This window comes from Oncorhynchus masou, unplaced genomic scaffold (genome assembly GCF_036934945.1).
Source record: "Oncorhynchus masou masou isolate Uvic2021 unplaced genomic scaffold, UVic_Omas_1.1 unplaced_scaffold_981, whole genome shotgun sequence".
NCBI classification, from domain to species: domain Eukaryota; kingdom Metazoa; phylum Chordata; class Actinopteri; order Salmoniformes; family Salmonidae; genus Oncorhynchus; species Oncorhynchus masou.
Window position 1 is genome coordinate 201,288 of NW_027016324.1, and position 21,912 is coordinate 223,199.

Here is a 21,912-nt window from a genome sequence, read left to right on the forward strand (position 1 = left end):
ATACACACACAGAGAGATAACTCCTTATATAATGTTACTTACCCTACATTATTCATCTCATATGCATACGTATATCATGTACTCTATATCATCGACTGCATCCTTATGTAATACATGTATCACTAGCCACTTTAACTATGCCACCTTGTTTACATACTCATCTCATATGTATATACTGTACTCGATACCATCTATTGTATCTTGCCTATGCTGCTCTGTACCATCACTCATTCATATATCCTTATGTACATATTCTTTATCCCCTTACACTGTGTATAAGACAGTAGTTTAGGAATTGTTAGTTAGATTACTTGTTGGTTATTACTGCATTGTCGGAACTAGAAGCACAAGCATTTCGCTACACTCGCATTAACATCTGCTAACCATGTGTATGTGACAAATAAAATTTGATTTGATTTGGAGAGTTCCAGGTTTGGCTTGAGTCCTCTGATCCTCAAAGTGTTCTACAGCTGCACCATCGAGAGCATCACTGCCTGGTATGGCAACTGCTCGGCCTCCGACCGCAAGGCACTACAGAGGGTAGTGCGAACGGCCCAGTACATCACTGGGGCCAAGCTTCCTGCCATCCAGGACCTCTATACCAGGCGGTGTCAGAGGAAGGGCTGGAACAAAAACCTGCCCTGCACATCCTACAGCTGTCCAGTACCAGTAGCAGGCTGACCCCTGGTCTAAACTAGACGTTTCAATAGGAGGTCATGTGTGGACAACACCACAAGAGTGCGCAGCGTCTCTCTTGGTCTTCCTCTTCCTCTTTCTCCTCATCTCAAACCTCAGCCAATTCACCCCCATTTCCCTCCCTCCCTCCCCTCTTCTCTCGCTCTCTAGTCCCTACCAGTAGCTCCAATCCATAGACGCAGGCGGCGCTGAAACCCTCTCAGCCACCCCTGCTGTCAGCGCTTACCCAACGGCGGCAGCTCGCAGCTTGAGAGCCGAGAGAGAGAGAGGGAGAGTGAGAAATATGGTTGGCAATATGTGCGGTCGCAAGCTGGCTCGCCGCTCCAAATCAGCGCTGATAGTCGCGCTGACAGTTCTCCTGGTTCAGACGCTGATCGTGTGGAACTTTAGTACCCTGGATACCGGGGAAGAAGCGGGCGAAGGGGCCAATAGTAGGCGGGAGAAGAGGGACCAAGTCGGGGGCATCAACAAAGCCTACAGCCAGTACCCCGGAGCGGGCTGCCAAAGAGGCATCACCAACCTCCGCTTGGCAAAACGGCTGTCCGACACAAGCAACAGCCGGTAAGAGTAGGGAGCGAATTTATGTCTGCCTATTATTTAGTAATTTTAACGACGATTAAAAAAGATAACGACTAGCGTGATTACCATTAATTTGATATGCTACCATCCCCCACTACGCGTGGTTTATTGTATTGTATTGTAGGGTAGGAAGGCTGGAATTGTTGTCATCAGACGAAGCAAGAAGTCCGCGTGTATTTGGGATGACACAGATGTTGCTCAGCTGTTTTTACCCATAGATGTTGATAAGCTGGTGTAAACTAACCAATCTTTAGGAATGATCGTGGTATATTAGACTAGTGTGATAATGGACCACGGGAGAGCGTGACACGATTAATCGGATAGGTCTACTTTAATGTACAGTTGGTTTCTATTGGTAACGCGCTCTTACGCTGCTTTTACGTTTGACCTGTGGCAGTTTTCTAGTGACCAGCCAGTCTATTACTGTGGGCTACTGTCGGGCGCTATCAGTGTGTGTGTGTGTGTGTGTGTGTGTGTGTGTGTGTGTGTGTGTGTGTGTGTGTGTGTGTGTGTGTGTGTGTGTGTGTTGCGCAGTCTCTGGTACAGTAGTAGACTCGTGGGTGGGATAATATAGCCACAGACAGGCTCAGGTAGGAGTTTAAAGATTAATTTAGAGAGAGAGAGAGAGAGAGGTCTGTCTGAAAGACCGACAGACAGTGTGTGCGTACGTGCGTGCCTGTGTATGTATTTAGTAGCGCACGTGTACACTTCCTCTCTATGGTTTTCACAGGATACAAAAGTTGTCCCAAACTCCAGAGACCTGACGGTGATTTTGTAATGACGGCCATTTATTTTCATCTCCTCCTCGTCTTCCTCCCGTTTACTTTGTCTATATTTGATAACAGAGTGCATGGTTGTTAAGTAGTGTTTTATGTCCCTGTGCATATCTAGGCTACTGTTGACAGAGTGTGTGTGTGTGTGTGTGTGTGTGTGTGTGTGTGTGTGTGTGTGTGTGTGTGTGTGTGTGTGTGTGTGTGTGTGTGTGTGTGTGTGTGTGTGTGTGTGTGTGTTGAGAGAATGCTGATGATAGAGGATTGTGACACGTCTCCTGTCTCCTCAACCCGTCCCGATGCCATTATTACATGCTGGTCCATATCGATCAGAATGAGATGATGTGTTATACTGTATGGTTACTGGTCCATATCTATCAGATGATGTGTTATACTGTATGGTTACTGGTCTATATCTATCAGATGATGTGTTATACTGTATGGTTACTGGTCCATATCTATCAGATGATGTGTTATACTGTATGGTTACTGGTCCATATCTATCAGATGATGTGTTATACTGTATGGTTACTGGTCCATATCTATCAGAATTAGATGATGTGTTATACTGTATGGTTACTGGTCCATATCTATCAGATGATGTGTTATACTGTATGGTTACTGGTCCATATCTATCAGATGATGTGTTATACTGTGTGGTTACTGGTCCATATCTATCAGATGATGTGTTATACTGTATGGTTACTGGTCCATATCTATCAGATGATGTGTTATACTGTATGGTTACTGGTCCATATCTATCAGATGATGTGTTATACTGTATGGTTACTGGTCCATATCTATCAGATGATGTGTTATACTGTGTTATACTGGTTACTGGTCCATATCTATCAGATGATGTGTTATACTGTATGGTTACTGGTCTATATCTATCAGATGATGTGTTATACTGTATGGTTACTGGTCCATATCTATCAGATGATGTGTTATACTCAGATGATGGTTTACTGGTTACTGGTCCATATCTATCAGATGATGTGTTATACTGTATGGTTACTGGTCCATATCTATCAGATGATGTGTTATACTGTATGGTTACTGGTCCATATCTATCAGATGATGTGTTATACTGTATGGTTACTGGTCTAGGTGCTGTGGTAACCTACATACTGTACCGTTCTGTCTGTGTGCGTGTGTGTCCTGTACATTCGTGCATGTGTTTAAGTGTGTGTATATATGTGTATATATATATATATGTGTGTGTTTGCGTTAGTGTGTGTGTTTGTGCGTGTGTATATGTGTTAGCGTGTGTGTGTGTGTGTGTGTGTGTGTGTGTGTGTGTGTGTTAATGTGTGGTGCCACTTGTATCCTTGATCTGTTTTTACATCCCATCATTACTCTGAACTAGATGTAACATGTCTTGTGATCTAGAGAGAGAGAGAGAGAGAGAGAGAGAGAGAGAGAGAGAGAGAGAGAGAGAGAGAGAAGAGAGAGAGAGAGAGAGAGAGAGAGAGAGAGAGAGAGAGAGAAGAGGAGAGGGAGAGAGCGAGAGGAGAGAGAGAGAGAGAGAGAGAGAGAGAGAGAGAGAGAGAGAGAGAGAGAGAAGAGAGGAGAGAGGGAGAGAGAGGAGAAAGGGGAGAGAGGAGAGAGAGGAGAGAGAGAGGGAGAGAAAGAGAGAGGAGAGAGAGAGGGGGAGAGAGGAGAGAGAGAGGGGGGGAGAGGAGATAAATAAGAGAGAGAAGAGAGGAGAGGGGAGAGAGAGAGGGAGAGAGGAAAGAGAAGGAGAGAAGAGAGAGGGGGAGAGGAGAGAAAGAAGAGAGAGAAGAGAGGGAGAGAGAGGGAGAGAAGAAAGAGAAGGAGAGAAGAGAGGGGGGAGAGGAGAGAAAGAAGAGAGAGTTAATAAGAGAGGAGAGAGAGGGAGAGAAGAAGGGAGGGAGGGGCCCTGGTTAAAAGTAGTGCATGTATATATAAATAGATCACTATATAGGGAATAGGGGCTTGCTGAAGGGCTGTTTCTAAAAACAATGAACATATGTTAATAGATACTGTCCATTATTACCATGTATATATAAATAGATCATGTCCATTATTACCATATATAAATAGATCATGTCCATTATTACCATGTATAAATAGATCATGTCCATTATTACCATATATAAATAGATCATGTCCATTATTACCATATATAAATAGATCATGTCCATTATTACCATGTATATATAAATAGATCATGTCCATTATTACCATGTATACATACATAGATCATGTCCATTATTACCATGTTTACATAAATAGATCATGTCCATTATTACCATGTTTACATAAATAGATCATGTCCATTATTACCATATACGGGTATATATATAAATAGATCATGTCCATTATTACCATGTATACATAAATAGATCATGTCCATTATTACCATGTTTACATAAATAGATCATGTCCATTATTACCATGTGTATATATATATATATATAAATAGATCATGTCCATTATTACCATGTTTACATAAATAGATCATGTCCATTATTACCATGTTTACATAAATAGATCATGTCCATTATTACCATGTTTACATAAATAGATCATGCCCATTATTACCATGTTTACATAAATAGGTCATGTCCATTATTACCATGATATATATATATATAAATATATCATGTCCATTATTACCATGTTTACATAAATAGATCATGTCCATTATTAGCATGTTTACATAAATAGATCATGTCCATTATTACCATGTATACATAAATAGATCATGTCCATTATTAGCATGTTTACATAAATAGATCATGTCCATTATTACCATGTTTACATAAATAGATCATGTCCATTATTGCCATGTTTACATAAATAGATCATGTCCATTATTACCATGTTTACATAAATAGATAATGTCCATTATTACCATGTTTACATAAATAGATCATGTCCATTATTACCATGTTTACATAAATAGATCATGTCCATTATTACCATGTTTACATGAATAGATCATGTCCATTATTACCATGTTTACATAAATAGATCATGTCCATTATTACCATGTTTACATAAATAGGTCATGTCCATTATTACCATGTATATATATATATAAATATATCATGTCCATTATTACCATGTTTACATAAATAGATCATGTCCATTATTACCATGTTTACATAAATAGATCATGTCCATTATTACCATGTTTACATAAATAGATCATGTCCATTATTACCATGTTTACATAAATAGGTCATGTCCATTATTACCATGTATATATATATATAAATAGATCATGTCCATTATTACCATATATATATATATAAATAGATCATGTCCATTATTACCATGTTTACATAAATAGATCATGTCCATTATTACCATGTTTACATAAATAGATCATGTCCATTATTACCATGTTTACATAAATATATCATGTCCATTATTACCATGTTTACATAAATAGGTCATGTCCATTATTACCATGTATATATATAAATAGATCATGTCCATTATTACCATGTTTACATAAATAGATCATGTCCATTATTACCATGTTTACATAAATAGATCATGTCCATTATTACCATGTTTACATAAATAGGTCATTTCCATTATTACCATGTTTACATAAATATATCATGTCCATTAATACCATATATAAATAGATCATGTCCATTATTACCAAACATATATATATATAAATAGATCATGTCCAATATTACCATAAATGTATAAATAGATAATGTCCATTTTTACCATATATATATATATATAAATAGATCATGTCCATTATTACCATATATATATATATAAATAGATCATGTCCAATATTACCATAAATGTATAAATAGATAATGTCCATTATTACCATATACGGGTATATATATAAATAGATCATGTCCATTATTACCATATATATATATAAATAGATCATGTCCATTATTACCATGTATATATAAATAGATCATGTCCATTATTACCATGTATATATAACTAGATACTGTCCATTATTACCAAACATATAGCTCTGTAAAAAATTAAGAGACCACTGCAAAATAGTTTCTCTGGTGTTACTATTTATAGATATGTGTTTGGGTAAAATGAACATTTTTGTTTTATTCTTTAAACTACTGACAACATTTTTAACAAATTCCAAACAAAAATTTTGTAATTTGGAGGATTTATTTGCAGAGAATGACAACTGGTCAACATAACAATAAAGATACAGGCGGCAGGGTAGCCTAGTGGTTAGAGCATTGGACTAGTAACCGAAAGGCTAGTTAAATAAAAGGTCAAAATACAGTGTTGTCAGGCCACGAATAATGCAAAGAAAATAAGTTCATTTTTAAACAACACAATACTAACGTTTTAACTTAGGAAGAGTTCAGAAATCTATATTTGGTGGAATTAGCCTGATTTTCCAATCACAGCTTTCATGCGTCTTGGCATGCTCTCCATCCAGTCTTTTCATATTGATGTTCTATGGTCTATGGTGATAGGTGGGATGGGCTGAGAGAGGCTGAGGGGCGGGATTAAAGAGCTGAGGTCTATGGTGTTAGGTGGGATGGGCTGAGAGAGGCTGAGGGGTGGGATTAAAGAGCTGAGGTCTATGGTGACAGGTGGGATGGGCTGAGAGTGGCTGAGGGGTGGGATTAAAGAGCTGAGGTCTATGGTGACAGGTGGGATGGGCTGAGAGTGGCTGAGGGGTGGGATTAAAGAGCTGAGGTCTATGTTGATAGGTGGTATGGGCTGAGAGTGGCTGAGGGGTGGGGTGAGGTCTATGGTGATAGGTGGGATGGGCTGAGAGAGGCTGAGGGGCGGGTCTATGGTGATAGGTGGGATGGGCTGAGAGTGGCTGAGGGGGGGTGGGATTAAAGAGCTGAGGTCTATGGTGATAGGTGGGATGGGCTGAGTGTGGCTGAGGGGTGGGATTAAAGAGCTGAGGTCTGTGGTGATAGGTGGGATGGGCTGAGAGTGGCTGAGGGGTGGTCTATGGTGATAGGTGGGATGGGCTGAGGGGTGGTCTGTGGTGGGTGGTCTATGGTGATAGGTGGGATGGGCTGAGGGGTGGTCTGTGGTGATAGGTGGGATGGGCTGAGGGGTGGTCTGTGGTGATAGGTGGGATGGGCTGAGGGGTGGTCTGTGGTGATAGGTGGGATGGGCTGAGGGGCTGGGTGGTCTATGGTGATAGGTGGGATGGGCTGAGAGGGCTGAGGGGTGGTCTGTGGTGATAGGTGGGATGGGCTGAGGGGTGGTCTGTGGTGATAGGTGGGATGGGCTGAGATAGGTAGGATGGGCTGAGGGGGTGGTCTGTGGTGATAGGTGGGATGAGGGGTGGCTGAGGTGGGATGGGCTGAGAGGCTGAGGGGTGGTCTATGGTGATAGGTGGGATGGGCTGAGAGGTGGGATGGGGGGGGCTGAGGGGTGGTCTGTGGTGATAGGTGGGATGGGCTGAGGGGTGGTCTATGGTGATAGGTGGGATGTGCGGGGTGGTCTATGGTGACACACACACATATGTATGTATGTGTGTATGCGTGTGTGTGTGTGTGTGTGTGTGTGTGTGTGTGTGTATATGTATGTTTGTATGTATGTGTGTGTGTATGTATGTGTGTGTGTGTGTGTGTGTGTGTGTGTGTGTGTGTGTGTGTGTGTGTGTGTATGTGTGTGTATGTATGTGTGTATAGGTGTTCCCTCCCAGCATAGGAAGGTATGGTGACCGCAAGGCAGAGCATTTAATTACATTAGTCCAAGCTGGTTGGTCCATAACACAACTCTCACATTCATTCACTGCTGTCTCTGAGGAACACACACACACACACACACACACACACACACACACACACACACACACACACACACACACACACACACACACACACACACACACATTGATCTGCAGTAAGTGAGGTGGATTTACACCCGGTAACAGCATTACAGAAATGCATAATGATGGATATAAATGTCATTCTCTTCATGGGGATGTATCCTAAATGAGTACAACATAGTAGAAATATACAATATGCTCCTCTTTGCATAGTTGGGTTTTATTCTACACACTGGTTATGTTTTTGAATGAGCTCCGTCACAAAGACCAACTTTGGTTGGTCAAGCCCTGACCAAATCTGAACCAATAATAGACGTCTATATTTCACAAGTTTAGACATTAAAGTACAGAAGAGTAGAACTCAGTACAGTAGAGTACAGAACAGTAGTGTACAGTAGAGTACAGAACAGTAGAGTACAGAACAGTAGAGTACAGAACAGTAGAACTCAGTACAGTAGAGTACAGAACAGAATAGTAAAGTAGAGTACAGAAGAGTACAGAACAGTAGAGTACAGAACAGTAGAGTACAGTAGAGTACAGTAGAGTCCTGTACTGTAGAGTACACTAGAGTGCAGAACAGTAGAGTACAGAACAGTAGAGTACAGTAGAGTACAGAACAGTAGAGTACAGTAGAGCACAGAACAGTAGAGTACAGTAGAGTACAGTAGAGTACAGAACAGTAGAGTACAGTAGAGTACAGTAGAGTACAGAACAGTAGAGTACAGTAGAGTACAGAACAGTAGAGTAGAGTAGAGTACAGTAGAGTACAGAACAGTAGAGTACAGTAGAGTACAGTAGAGTACAGAACAGTAGAGTACAGTAGAGTACAGAACAGTAGAGTACAGTAGAGTACAGTAGAGTACAGAACAGTAGAGTACAGTAGAGTACAGAACAGTAGAGTACAGTAGAGTACAGTAGAGTATAGTTCAGTTCAGTACAGTATAGTTCAGTTCAGTACAGTATAGTTTAGTTCAGTAGAGGATAGTTCAGTTCAGTAGAGGGTAGTTCAGTTCAGTAGAGGGTAGTTCAGTTCAGTAGAGTTCAATAGTAAAGTAGAGTACAGAAGAGTAGAATACAGTAGAGTACAGAACAGCAGAGTACAGTAGAGTACAGTAGAGTACAGAACAGTAGAGTACAGTAGAGTATAGTTCAGTTCAGTTCAGTAGAGGGTAGTTCAGTTCAGTAGAGGATAGTTCAGTTCAGTAGAGGATAGTTCAGTTCAGTAGAGGATAGTCCAGTTCAGTAGAGGATAGTTCAGTTCAGTAGAGGGTAGTTCAGTAGAGGGTAGTTCAGTTCAGTAGGGGGTAGTTCAGTTCAGTAGAGGATAGTCCAGTTCAGTAGAGGATAGTCCAGTTCAGTAGAGGATAGTTCAGTAGAGGATAGTTCAGTACAGTAGAGGATAGTTCAGTTCAGTAGAGGATAGTTCAGTTCAGTAGAGGATAGTTCAGTTCAGTAGAGGGTAGTTCAGTTCAGTAGAGGATAGTTCAGTTCAGTAGAGGATAGTTCAGTAGAGGGTAGTTCAGTACAGTAGAGGATAGTTCAGTTCAGTAGAGGATAGTTCAGTACAGTAGAGGATAGTTCAGTTCAGTAGAGGATAGTTCAGTTCAGTAGAGGATAGTTCAGTTCAGTAGAGGATAGTTCAGTTCAGTAGAGGATAGTTCAGTTCAGTAGAGGATAGTTCAGTAGAGGATAGTTCAGTAGAGGATAGTTTAGTACAGTAGAGGATAGTTCAGTACAGTAGAGGATAGTTCAGTTCAGTAGAGGATAGTTCAGTACAGTAGAGTATTGTTCAGTAGAGGATAGTTCAGTTCAGTAGAGTGCAGTTCAGTTCAGTAGAGGATAGTTTAATTCAGTAGAGGATAGTTCAGTACAGTATAGTTCGGGTAGAAGATAGTTCAGTAGAGTATAGTGCAGTTTTGTATAGTTTAGTACAGTATAGTTCAGTAGAGTTCAGTAGAGGATAGGATAGTTCAGTAGAGGATAGTTCAGTTCAGTAGAGTGCAGTTCAGTTCAGTAGAGGATAGTTTAATTCAGTAGAGGATAGTTCAGTACAGGATAGTACAGTAGAGGATAGTTCAGTACAGTAGAGGATAGTTTAGTAGAGGATAGTTCAGTTCAGTAGAGTGCAGTTCAGTTCAGTAGAGGATAGTTTAATTCAGTAGAGGATAGTTCAGTACAGGATAGTTCAGTAGACGATAGTTCAGTAGATGATAGTTCAGTTCAGTAGAGGATAGTTCAGTACAGTAGAGGATAGTTCAGTACAGTATAGGATAGTTCAGTAGAAGATAGTTCAGTTCAGTAGAGTGCAGTTCAGTTCAGTAGAGGATAGTTTAATTCAGTAGAGGATAGTTCAGTACAGGATAGTTCAGTAGACGATAGTTCAGTTCAGTAGGGGGTAGTTCAGTTCAGTAGAGGATAGTTCAGTTCAGTAGAGGATAGTCCAGTTCAGTAGATGATAGTTCAGTAGAGGATAGGATAGTTCAGTAGAGGATAGGATAGTTCAGTAGAGGATAGGATAGTTCAGTAGAGGATAGTTCCAGTTCAGTAGAGGATAGTTCAGTTCAGTAGAGGGTAGTTCAGTTCAGTAGAGGATAGTTCAGTTCAGTAGAGGATAGTTCAGTTCAGTAGAGGATAGTTCAGTTCAGTAGAGGGTAGTTCAGTTCAGTAGAGGATAGTTCAGTTCAGTAGAGGATAGTTCAGTTCAGTAGAGGATAGTTCAGTTCAGTAGAGGATAGTTCAGTTCAGTAGAGGATAGTTCAGTAGAGGATAGTTCAGTAGAGGATAGTTCAGTAGAGGATAGTTCAGTTCAGTAGAGGATAGTTCAGTTCAGTAGAGGATAGTTCAGTTCAGTAGAGGATAGTTCAGTACAGTAGAGGATAGTTCAGTTCAGTAGAGGATAGTTCAGTACAGTATAGGATAGTTCAGTAGAGGATAGTTCAGTTCAGTAGAGTGCAGTTCAGTTCAGTAGAGGATAGTTTAATTCAGTAGAGGATAGTTCAGTACAGTATAGTTCGGTAGAAGATAGTTCAGTAGAGTATAGTGCAGTTTTGTATAGTTTAGTACAGTATAGTTCAGTAGAGTTCAGTAGAGGATAGGATAGTTCAGTACAGTATAGGATAGTTCAGTAGAGGATAGTTCAGTTCAGTAGAGTGCAGTTCAGTTCAGTAGAGGATAGTTCAGTACAGGATAGTACAGTAGAGGATAGTTCAGTACAGTAGAGGATAGTTTAGTAGAGGATAGTTCAGTTCAGTAGAGTGCAGTTCAGTTCAGTAGAGGATAGTTTAATTCAGTAGAGGGATAGTTCAGTAGACGATAGTTCAGTAGATGATAGTTCAGTTCAGTAGAGGATAGTTCAGTACAGTAGAGGATAGTTCAGTACAGTAGAGGATAGTTCAGTAGAGGATAGGATAGTTCAGTAGAGGATAGTTCAGTTCAGTAGAGTGCAGTTCAGTTCAGTAGAGGATAGTTTAATTCAGTAGAGGATAGTTCAGTACAGGATAGTTCAGTAGGATTCAGTAGAGGATAGTTCAGTTCACTAGAGGATAGTTCAGTTCAGTAGAGGATAGTTCAGTTCAGTAGAGGATAGTTCAGTTCAGTAGAGGTTAGTTCAGTACAGTAGAGTATAGAGAGAGGGAGAGAGAGAGAGATAGACAGACAGAGAGATCTCTCCCAGAACAAAGTGAAGTTTCTCATTTACATCTGATAGCAACAGAGCATTTTATTTCTGAGTTTGTCATCTTGTATTATATTCTCAGGCGTGTCACAATGAGATAGTAAATCAAATCAAATGTATTTATATAGCCCTTCTTACATCAGCTGATATATCAAAGTGCTGTACAGAAACCCAGCCTAAAACCCCAAACAGCAAGCAATGCAGGTGTAGAAGCACGGTGGCTAGGAAAAACTCCCTAGAAAGACCAAAACCTAGGAAGAAACCTAGAGAGGAACCAGGCTATGAGGGGTGGCCAGTCCTCTTCTGGCTGTGTCCTCTTCTGGCGGGTGGAGATTATAACAGAACATGGCCAAGATGTTCAAATGTTCATAAATGACCAGCAGAACAGTTGAAACTGGAGCAGCAGCACGGCCAGGTGGACTGGGGACAGCAAGGAGTCATCATGTCAGGTAGTCCTGAGGCATGGTCCTAGGGCTCAGGTCCGGGTCCTCCGAGAGAGAAAGAAAGAGAGAATTAGAGAGAGCACACTTAGATTCACACAGGACACCGAATAGGACAGGAGAAGTACTCCAGATATAACAAACTGACCCCAGCCCCCCGACACATAAACTACTGCAGCATAAATACTGGAGGCTCTACTAGAGATAACACCCTCTCTATTCTGGACCTCTTCCTATAGCTTGAGTTTCTAACTCTGTAATATCTAGCGTTGTAATATCACATTGTAATATCAATTTGACCTTGAGTCTGTATTAGTCTCGTCTGGATGCTATCAGCTCGCTAACGTTTTCTTTAACATCTCTGCTTGGTCAGTTTGATCAGATATCACATGTACTTTAGTAATACAGTGTACAAAACATTAAGGACACCTTCCTAATATTGAGTTGCCCCATTTTGTGTGTGTGTGTGTATGTGTGTCTGTGTGTGTGTGTGTGTGATATGATTGTAGCAGGTGGTACAGCAGTAAAGATAGTTGATCATAATAAATATCCTCCCAAGACAAGACTCACACAGTCTGTGTGTGTGTGTGTGTGTGGACGTTAACGTGTCTGTACAGTATTCTGAAGACTGTCTATACTGTGTCTGTGTACTGCTTTGGGGCGGCAGGTAGCCTAGTGGTTAGAGCGTTGGACTTGTAAACCGAAAGGTTGCAAGATCAAATCCCCCAAGCTGACAAGGTACAAATCTGTCGTTCTGCCCCTGAACAAGGCCGTTAACCCACTGTTCCTAGGCCGTCATTGAAAATAAGAATTTGTTCTTAACTGACTTGCCTAGTTAAATAAAGGTCCAATTTAAAAAAAAAATCTGTGTATATTTGTGGGCAGAGGGAACCTTTCATTCCTAAGTACAGAACTGGATTGATATTCCTGGAAAGGGCAGAGCTGGTCTGTGTACATGGAGCTGGTCTGTGTACATGGAGCTGGTCTGTGTACATGGAGCTGGTCTGTGTACATGGAGCTGGTCTGTGTACATGGAGTAGCAGGACCAGGTCATATAGCACTGCTACTGACACACACACACACACACACACACACACACACACACACACACACACACACACACACACTGTAACCCCTGTGTCAGAGTCCCAGACATATCTTATGAGTGACAGCATTCCCCATGCTTGATCACATGACACACAAGGGCAGACAGACAGACACATAGATAGCCAACAAGACAGACAAGCAGGTAGACAGACAGCCAAACAGACAGACAGACAGCCAAGCAGTCAGGCAGACAGCCAGCCAGACAGACATACAGCCAAGCAGGCAGACAGACAGCCAGGCAGACAGAAAGTTAGACAAGCAGACAGACAGACAGCACGCCAACCAAACAGACAGTCAGCCAAGCAGATAGACAAACAGCCAGTCAGCAAAACAGACAGACAAGCAGGCAGACAGACAGACAGCACGCCAGCCAGCCAGACATACAGCCAGGCAGACAAGCAGGCAGACAGACAGACAGCACGCCAACCAAACAGACGGACAGACAGACAGCCAGGGAGAGGGGGGGGGGTAGGAATGGGTGGCACCTAAAGAGAAGGGGGGGGGGGAGTAGGAATGGGTGGCACCTAAAGAGAAGGGGGGGGAGTAGGAATGGGTGGCACCTAAAGAGAAGGGGGGGGCGAGACGGGACAGACAGAACAATTAGACTTCTTATTTCATTCAATTATTTGCTGTTTTTTTTTATTTTCTACAGTTTTTAAAATTCTTTATCGAAATACTTTTGAATATTATTGCCTGTCTGTGATCTGAACCACTCACAGCTGGAGGCGTGCGTGGCCACGCAGCCATGGGTGAACAGGGGGAACAGGGAGGAGCTGAGCATGCACCCTTATGGGGCCTCAGTGTTGAGGATCAGCAAAGTGGAGATGTTGGGCCTCCAGCTTAATGATGAGCTTGGAGGTTACTACGGTGTTGAGGATCAGCAAAGTGGAGATGTTGGGCCTCCAGCTTAATGATGAGCTTGGAGGTTACTACGGTGTTGAGGATCAGCAAAGTGGAGATGTTGGGCCTCCAGCTTAATGATGAGCTTGGAGGGTACTATGGTGTTGAGGATCAGCAAAGTGGAGATGTTGGGCCTCCAGCTTAATGATGAGCTTGGAGGATACTACGGTGTTGAAGGCTGAGCTGTAGTCGATTATCAGCATTCTTACATCCTCTTGTCCTCTTGTCCAGATGGGATAGGGCAGTGTGCAGTGCTCATTCTCTATGTGTCTCTGTCCTACAGAACTCAGTATAATCTCTTTTCCTATTGTTACACTGACTGACTCTCTTTCTCCCTCCTCCCCTCTCTTTCTCTCCCTCTCCTCCTCTCTCTCCCTCCTCCCCCTCTCTCCTTACTCCCTCTCCTTACTTCTTCTCCTCCTCTCTCTCCCTCCTCCCCTTCTCTCCCCTCTCCTTCCCCTCCTCTCTCTCCCTCCTCCCCCTCTCTCCCCTCTCCCTCTCCTTACTCCCTCTCTCCCTCTCTCTCTCATCCTCCCCCTCTCTCCCTCCCCTTACTCCTTCTCTCCCTCTCCTCCTCTCTCATCCTCCCCCTCTCCCCCCTCTCTCTCCCTCTCCCTCCCCTCCTCTCTCATCCTCCCCCCCTCTCCCTCTCTCTCTCCCTCTCCCTCTCCCTCTCTCCCCTCCCTCCCCTTACTCCTTCTCTCCCTCTTCTCCTCTCTCATCCCCCCCTCTCTCCCTCTCCCTCTCCCTCCCCCCTCTCTCCCCTCTCCCTCCCCTTACTCCTTCTCTCCCTCTCCCCCTCTCTCATCCCCCCCCTCCCCCCCCCCTCCCTCCCTCCCCCCCTCCCCCTCCCTCCCCTTACTCCCTCTCCTCCTCTCTCTCTCCTCCAGGAGGGCTACCACTCCTGGCGTCCCAAGGAGAAAGTCCTCCTGGATAGTAACAACAATGAGAACTCGGTCCCCAAAGACTTTGACACTGTTGTTGACGGCAACAGCAACCTTGGGGCGCGGTCACTGTCTCAGCGCCAGCGAATGGCAGGAAACACCGCCAAACACAAACCGGACAAGGCCCTAAGGCAAGGCATTCTGGGAAAGGCCTTTCCCAATGAGGTCAACGAGGTTATTCAGCAGGACCCTCTTCCTCCACAGCAGCCCGGAGGAGCAGGACTTAAAGACCACGCATACAAACGACCCAGACCACACTCCCAGCTGTCCACTAAACCCGCTAGACCTTCCCCCTCTCCCTCCATCAAAACATCCAATCAGCGACATCACCAACCCAGGAAGTCGGCCACTGCGGCTCCTGTGCGGGGGCAGCGGAGGGAGAAGCACCAGTGTGAGATCAGTGGGAAGGAGGCCATCTCGGCTCTGTCGAGAGCCAAGACCAGGGAGTGTCGTCAGCAGATAGCTGAGGTGTACTGCAGACACAAGGAGAGGACACTGATGCCGGAGACCGTCCCTCGATACTGCACCATAGAAGGTGAGTCTCATAGTGAATTGCATCCCAAATGGCACCTATATAGAGACCCACGGCTCCTGGTGAAAAGTAGTGCAGTATATCATAATCACCTATTCCCCAAGTACACCGGGAATGTGCCTCAGCGAACAGGTGCTGCCTTAGTGTTAGGAATTTTATGAATAAATGACAAAACAATATCGACATTTTAAATAGAACTATAACTAATGACACCTTTACTCTGTTTTATTATATCTGATTGAGAATGTTAATTCAGGAAGGGATTGTGGAGCCTGAAACAGGAGGTAATTAAACATAATCAATACCATTCCAGCTGGGTTGGGGAGGAATGGATTGGGGAGGAATGGGTTGGGGAGGAATGGGTTGGGGAGGAATGGGTTGTGGAGGAATGGGGGAGGAATGGGTTGGGGAGGAATGGGGGAGGAATGGGTTGGGGAGGAATGGGTTGGGGAGGAATGGGTTGTGGAGGAATGGGTTGTGGAGGAATGGGGGAGGAATGGGTTGGGGAGGAATGGGTTGGGGAGGAATGGGTTGGGGAGGAATGGGTTGTGGAGGAATGGGGGAGGAATGGGTTGGGGAGGAATGGGTTGGGGAGGAATGGGTTGGGGAGGAATGGGTTGTGGAGGAATAGGTTGGGGAGGAATGGGTTGGGGAGGAATGGGGGAGGAATGGGTTGGGGAGGAATGGGTTGTGGAGGAATGGGGGAGGAATGGGTTGGGGAGGAATGGGTTGGGGAGGAATGGGTTGGGGAGGAATGGGGGAGGAATGGGTTGGGGAGGAATGGGGGAGGAATGGGTTGGGGAGGAATGGGTTGTGGAGGAATGGGGGAGGAATGGGTTGGGGAGGAATGGGTTGGGGAGGAATGGGTTGGGGAGGAATGGGTTGTGGAGGAATGGGGGAGGAATGGGTTGGGGAGGAATGGGGGAGGAATGGGTTGGGGAGGAATGGGTTGTGGAGGAATGGGGGAGGAATGGGTTGGGGAGGAATGGGGGAGGAATGGGTTGGGGAGGAATGGGGGAGGAATGGGTTGGGGAGGAATGGGTTGGGGAGGAATGGGGGAGGAATGGGTTGGGGAGGAATGGATTGGGGAGGAATGGGTTGGGGAGAAATGGGTTGTGGAGGAATGGGTTGTGGAGGAATAGGTTGGGGAGGAATGGGTTGGGGAGGAATGGGTTGTGGAGGAATGGGTTGGGGAGGAATGGGTTGGGGAGGAATGGGTTGGGGAGGAATGGGTTGGGGAGGAATGGGTTGGGGAGGAATGGGTTGGGGAGGAATGGGTTGAGGAGGAATGGGTTGTGGAGGAATGGGTTGTGGAGGAATGGGTTGTGGAGGAATGGGTTGGGGAGGAATGGATTGGGGAGGAATGGGTTGGGGAGAAATGGGTTGTGGAGGAATGGGTTGTGGAGGAATAGGTTGGGGAGGAATGGGTTGGGGAGGAATGGGTTGTGGAGGAATGGGTTGGGGAGGAATGGGTTGGGGAGGAATGGGTTGGGGAGGAATGGGTTGGGGAGGAATGGGTTGGGGAGGAATGGGTTGTGGAGGAATGGGTTGGGGAGGACTGGGTTGGGGAGGAATGGGTTGGGGAGGAATGGGTTGTGGGTTTTAAGTAAGCAGAAAGGGTCATTAACCTGTGGTTGACTCAACTTAGCTCTGGGATGTTTAGATAAGGCAGTGTGTGCTTTCCATTATCTGGAACTGTCTGCTGAATAGTGATAGATGAAGACTTCAGAAGTTTAATCTTGATATAACTGTGTGGGTCTGGAGCGAGCGGGGGGGTGGGAATAAACTTTTGAACCTGGACATTTTATAACCTATGACGTCATATGTTGTATATAAACTGTTGTTTCTGGTTCCATGGCAGCAAGCTCCGAGAATAAATACTATTATCTAATTTTGATAAGACTGGTCTCTGTCTATTTTATGCAAATAGGAATCTCACAAATTCTTATAAAATAGACTGAGTGATTTAGTTAATGTACACATATAGGAATTAGTGACAAGGTGCTGCCTTAGTGAGAAGGGCCTGCCTTAGTGACAAGGTGCTGCCTTAGTGACAAGGTGCTGCCTCAGTGAGAAGGTGCTGCCTTAGTGACAAGGTGCTGCCTTAGTGACAAGGTGCTGCCTTAGTGACAAGGTGCTGCCTTAGTGAGAAGGTGCTGCCTCAGTGAGAAGGTGCTGCCTTAGTGACAAGGTGCTGCCTTAGTGACAAGGTGCTGCCTTAGTGACAAGGTGCTGCCTTAGTGACAGGATTTTTAAGCCTTGAGACAACTGAGACATGGATTGTGTATGTGTGCCATTCAGAGGGTGAGACAACATATTTAAGTGCCTTTGAACAGGGTGTGGTAGTAGGTGCCAGGCGCACCGGTTTGTGTCAAGAACTGCAACGCAGCTGGGTTTTTCCACGCTCAACAGTCGTGTGTTCCAATGGCACGTTGTGTTAGCTAATCCAAGTTTATCATTTTAACAGGCTAATTGATCATTAGAAAACACTTTTGCAATTATGTTGATTTGTTGCAATTATGTTGCAATTATTATGTATCTGGAGCATCAGTATTTGTGGGTTCGATTACAGGCTCAAAATGGCCAAAAACAAAGCACTTTCTTCTGAAACTCGTCAGTCTATTCTTGTTCTGAGAAATGAAGACTATTCCATGTGAGAAATTGCCCAAGAAACTGAAGATCTCGTACAACGACGTGTACTACTCCCTTCACAGAACAGCTTAAACAGAACCCTTGGGAGAGTCCTGACTTCTGTCTCCACGGTGACAGTCCTGACTTCTGTCTCCACGGTGACAGTCCTGACTTCTGTTTCCACGGTGACAGTCCTGACTTCTGTCTCCACGGTGACAAGTACTCTTCTCCTCCCTCTGTCTCTCAATTTTTGCACAAAATGTTGAGAAAATCAGCTTTATGTTCCTACGGAACGTTTCTGGGATATTTTACTTCATCTCATGAAACACTTTTACATGTTGCCTTTATATTTTTGTTCAGTGTAGATTACCATCATCCAGTGTACCATGACCGTCACAGCCCTGTAGCATAATGAATAGAACGGGTGTGGAACCTCTCACTCTATGCATTCTATTTCTATGTCAGCACATGCGGTCAGGAGCGGAGGAGGAAAGGAGAAAACGTACATCTAAAAATGTATATATGTTATTACTTTCTTGTTGCTATTTGAACGGTTAGGACAGAGACCACAGTCATTTGGCTGGACAATTACCCTCGTCCAGAATTGCATGACCGCCACACTCATACTTGTTTCCTTACCTTGTCTCCTATCCTTGTCCTATATCTTTGTCTCCTACCCCTTGTCACCTCTCCTTGTCTCCCCTCCTTGTCACATATTCTTGTCTCCTTGCCGTGTCTCCTCTAATTATCTCCTTGTCTCCTCTCCTGTCCTTGTATACTTGTCTCCTATCCTTGTCATATATCTTTGTCTCCTCCCCTTGTCACCTCTCCTTGTCTCCCCTCCTTGTCATCTATCCTTTCCTCCTTGCTTTGTCTCCTCGCCGTGTCTCCTCTCCTTGTCTCCTCCCCTTGTCTCCTCTCCTTGTCTCCTCTCCTTGTCTCCTCCCCTTGTCTCCTCTCCTGGTCTCCCCTCCTGGTCTTTTCTCCTGTCACCTCGCCATCCCCAGAGGGAAGAGAAAGAGGGAGGGAAAGAGTACGTCTCACCCTGGAGACAGAATTAAAGGCCCTCCCGAGGGTTCCGTCTAGAACTCCCCAGGGAGGTTGCCTTGCCAGTGCCTGATCTATTTAGGGAACATTCCACCACATTCACTGCTCTATGGCTGTGTCCCAAACACCACCCTGTTCACTTTATACTACACTCTGGTAAAAAGTAGTGCACTCTATAGGGCAAAGGGTGCCATTTGAGCTGCAGTGTATACTACTCTACTCACTATAGGGCAGTGCCCACACCAAGCCAGTGTAATTACACACGAGTTAGTACAGGAGTTAGATAGAGAAGTGCTGAGTAAAGCCTGTGTGTGTGGGGGGGGGGGGCTTGACTAAAGATAGACTCTGTCATCCGCCCAGAAAGTTTAAGGTTTAGATTCTGCGTTTAATTTATATGATTATACGTCTCTTTGATGATGCAGTAAGGGAGAGGAGAGGATATCTATAGCTTTAGAATGGCTGGATGGTGCTGGGTGGGTGACTAGTGTTGGCTGGCTGCTTGGGTGACTAGTGTTGGCTGGCTGGGTGACTAGTGTTGGCTGGCTGGGTGACTAGTGTTGGCTGGCTGGTTTTGGCTGACTGGCTGACTGGGTGATTAGTATTGGCTGGCTGACTGGGTGACGAGTGTTGGCTGGCTGGCTGGCTGGGTGACTAGTGTTGGCTGGCTGCCTGGGTGACTAGTATTGGCTGGCTGCCTGGGTGACTAGTGTTGGCTGGCTGGGTGACTAGGGTTGGTTGGCTGGGTGACTAGTGTTGGCTGGCTGCCTGGGTGACTAGTGTTGGCTGGCTGCCTGGGTGACTAGTGTTGGCTGGCTGGGTGACTAGTGTTGGCTGGCTGGCTGGCTGGGTGACTAGTGTTGGCTGGCTGGGTAGTTGGCTGGCTGAGTTGTGTTGGCTGGCTGGCTAGTTGGCTGGGTTGTGTTGGCTGGCTGGCTAGTTGGCTGGGTTGTGTTGGCTGGCTGGCTAGTTGGCTGGGTTGTGTTGGCTGGCTGGCTAGTTGGCTGGGTTGTGTTGGCTGGCTGGCTGGCTAGTTGTCTGGGTTGTGTTGGCTGGCTGGCTAGTTGGCTGGGTTGTGTTGGCTGGCTGGCTAGTTGGCTGGGTTGTGTTGGCTGGCTGGCTGGCTAGTTGTCTGGGTTGTGTTGGCTGGCTGGCTAGTTGGCTGGGTTGTGTTGGCTGGCTGGCTAGTTGTCTGGGTTGTGTTGGCTGGCTGGCTAGTTGGCTGGGTTGTGTTGGCTGGCTGGCTAGTTGGCTGGGTTGTGTTGGCTGGCTGGCTAGTTGGCTGGGTTGTGTTGGCTGGCTGGCTAGTTGGCTGGGTTGTGTTGGCTGGCTGGCTGGCTAGTTGGCTGGGTTGTGTTGGCTGGCTGGCTAGTTGGCTGGGTTGTGTTGGCTGGCTGGCTTGTTGGCTGGGTTGTGTTGGCTGGCTGGCTAGTTGGCTGGGTTGTCCTAGGGCTAAAGTAAACCTACTGTTTCACATCGCCCTAGTGTAGCAGGAAGTTAAAAACCTACTGTTTCACAACACTCCAGTGTAGCAGGAAGTTAGAAACCTACAGTTTCTCAACGCCCTAGTGTAGCAGGAAGTTAGAAACCTACTGTTTCAGATCGCCCTAGTGTAGCAGGAAGTTAGAAACCTACTGTTTCACAACACCCCAGTGTAGCAGGAAGTTAGAAACCTACAGTTTCTCAACGCCCTAGTGTAGCAGGAAGTTAGAAACCTACTGTTTCACATCGCCCTAGTGTCGCAGGAAGTTAGAAACCTACTGTTTCTCAACGCCCTAGTGTAGCAGGAAGTTAGAAACCTACTGTTTCACATCGCCCTAGTGTAGCAGGAAGTTAGAAACCTACAGTTTCTCAACGCCCTAGTGTAGCAGGAAGTTAGAAACCTACTGTTTCACATCGCCCTAGTGTCGCAGGAAGTTAGAAACCTACTGTTTCACATCGCCCTAGTGTAGCAGGAAGTTAGAAACCTACAGTTTCTCAACGCCCTAGTGTCGCAGGAAGTTAGAAACCTACTGTTTCTCAACGCCCTAGTGTAGCAGGAAGTTAGAAACCTACTGTTTCACATCGCCCTAGTGTAGCAGGAAGTTAGAAACCTACAGTTTCTCAACGCCCTAGTGTAGCAGGAAGTTAGAAACCTACTGTTTCACATCGCCCTAGTGTCGCAGGAAGTTAGAAACCTACTGTTTCTCAACGCCCTAGTGTAGCAGGAAGTTAAAAACCTACTGTTTCACATCGCCCCAGTGTAGCAGGAAGTAAAAAACCTACTGTTTCTCAACGCCCCAGAGTAGCTCCCCTGTAAAGCCTTGCCTACGTGCCTCAGAGAGGGGCCGAGACAGGGGCGCATGGTGCTGGGAGAGAGGGAAATTTATACACACAGGGTAGACCTTACACCAACCACCAATGGCTCACGTGTGTGTGTGTGTGTGTGTGTGTGTGTGTGTGTGTGTGTGTGTGTGTGTGTGTGTGTGTGTGTGTGTGTGTGTGTGTGTGTGTGTGTGTGTGTGTGTGTGTGTGTGTGTGAGGGAGTAATGGAAGGGTGGATGGACGACTGAAAGGGAGGAAGAGTGGAATGGGGAGTTTAGTAAAAACGTTTACAGACTACCGCTCCATACTGAGAAGTCACCATCGAATGCTCAATTGGGTTGTCCCCCGCCATTGGATCATTTTGGTACAGCCCATCCCCCTATTCTGATTATCAGCTGTTGTTGTCAAACACACGTGGGTCTGGAAACGGTTCTCTTCCTTAATACTGTGCAGTGAATTTAATGCATTTAATGCATGACACTCTCTATAGAACGTTGTATTTGTGCA

At 45.1% G+C, this 21,912-nt stretch overlaps 1 protein-coding gene across 1 annotated transcript in view; it reads left to right on the forward strand.

The window, feature by feature from the left end:
- Positions 1–889: 889 nt before the first annotated feature.
- Positions 890–21,912, forward strand: part of LOC135538547 (xylosyltransferase 1-like) — a 26,177-nt gene continuing 5,154 nt past the window's right edge. Inside the window, exons 1-2 of the mRNA XM_064964436.1 lie at positions 890–1,257; positions 14,841–15,429. Of these exons, the coding sequence (XP_064820508.1) occupies positions 14,982–15,429 (448 nt within the window). The 5' untranslated portion in view covers positions 890–1,257; positions 14,841–14,981. The remainder of the gene's footprint in view (positions 1,258–14,840; positions 15,430–21,912) is intronic.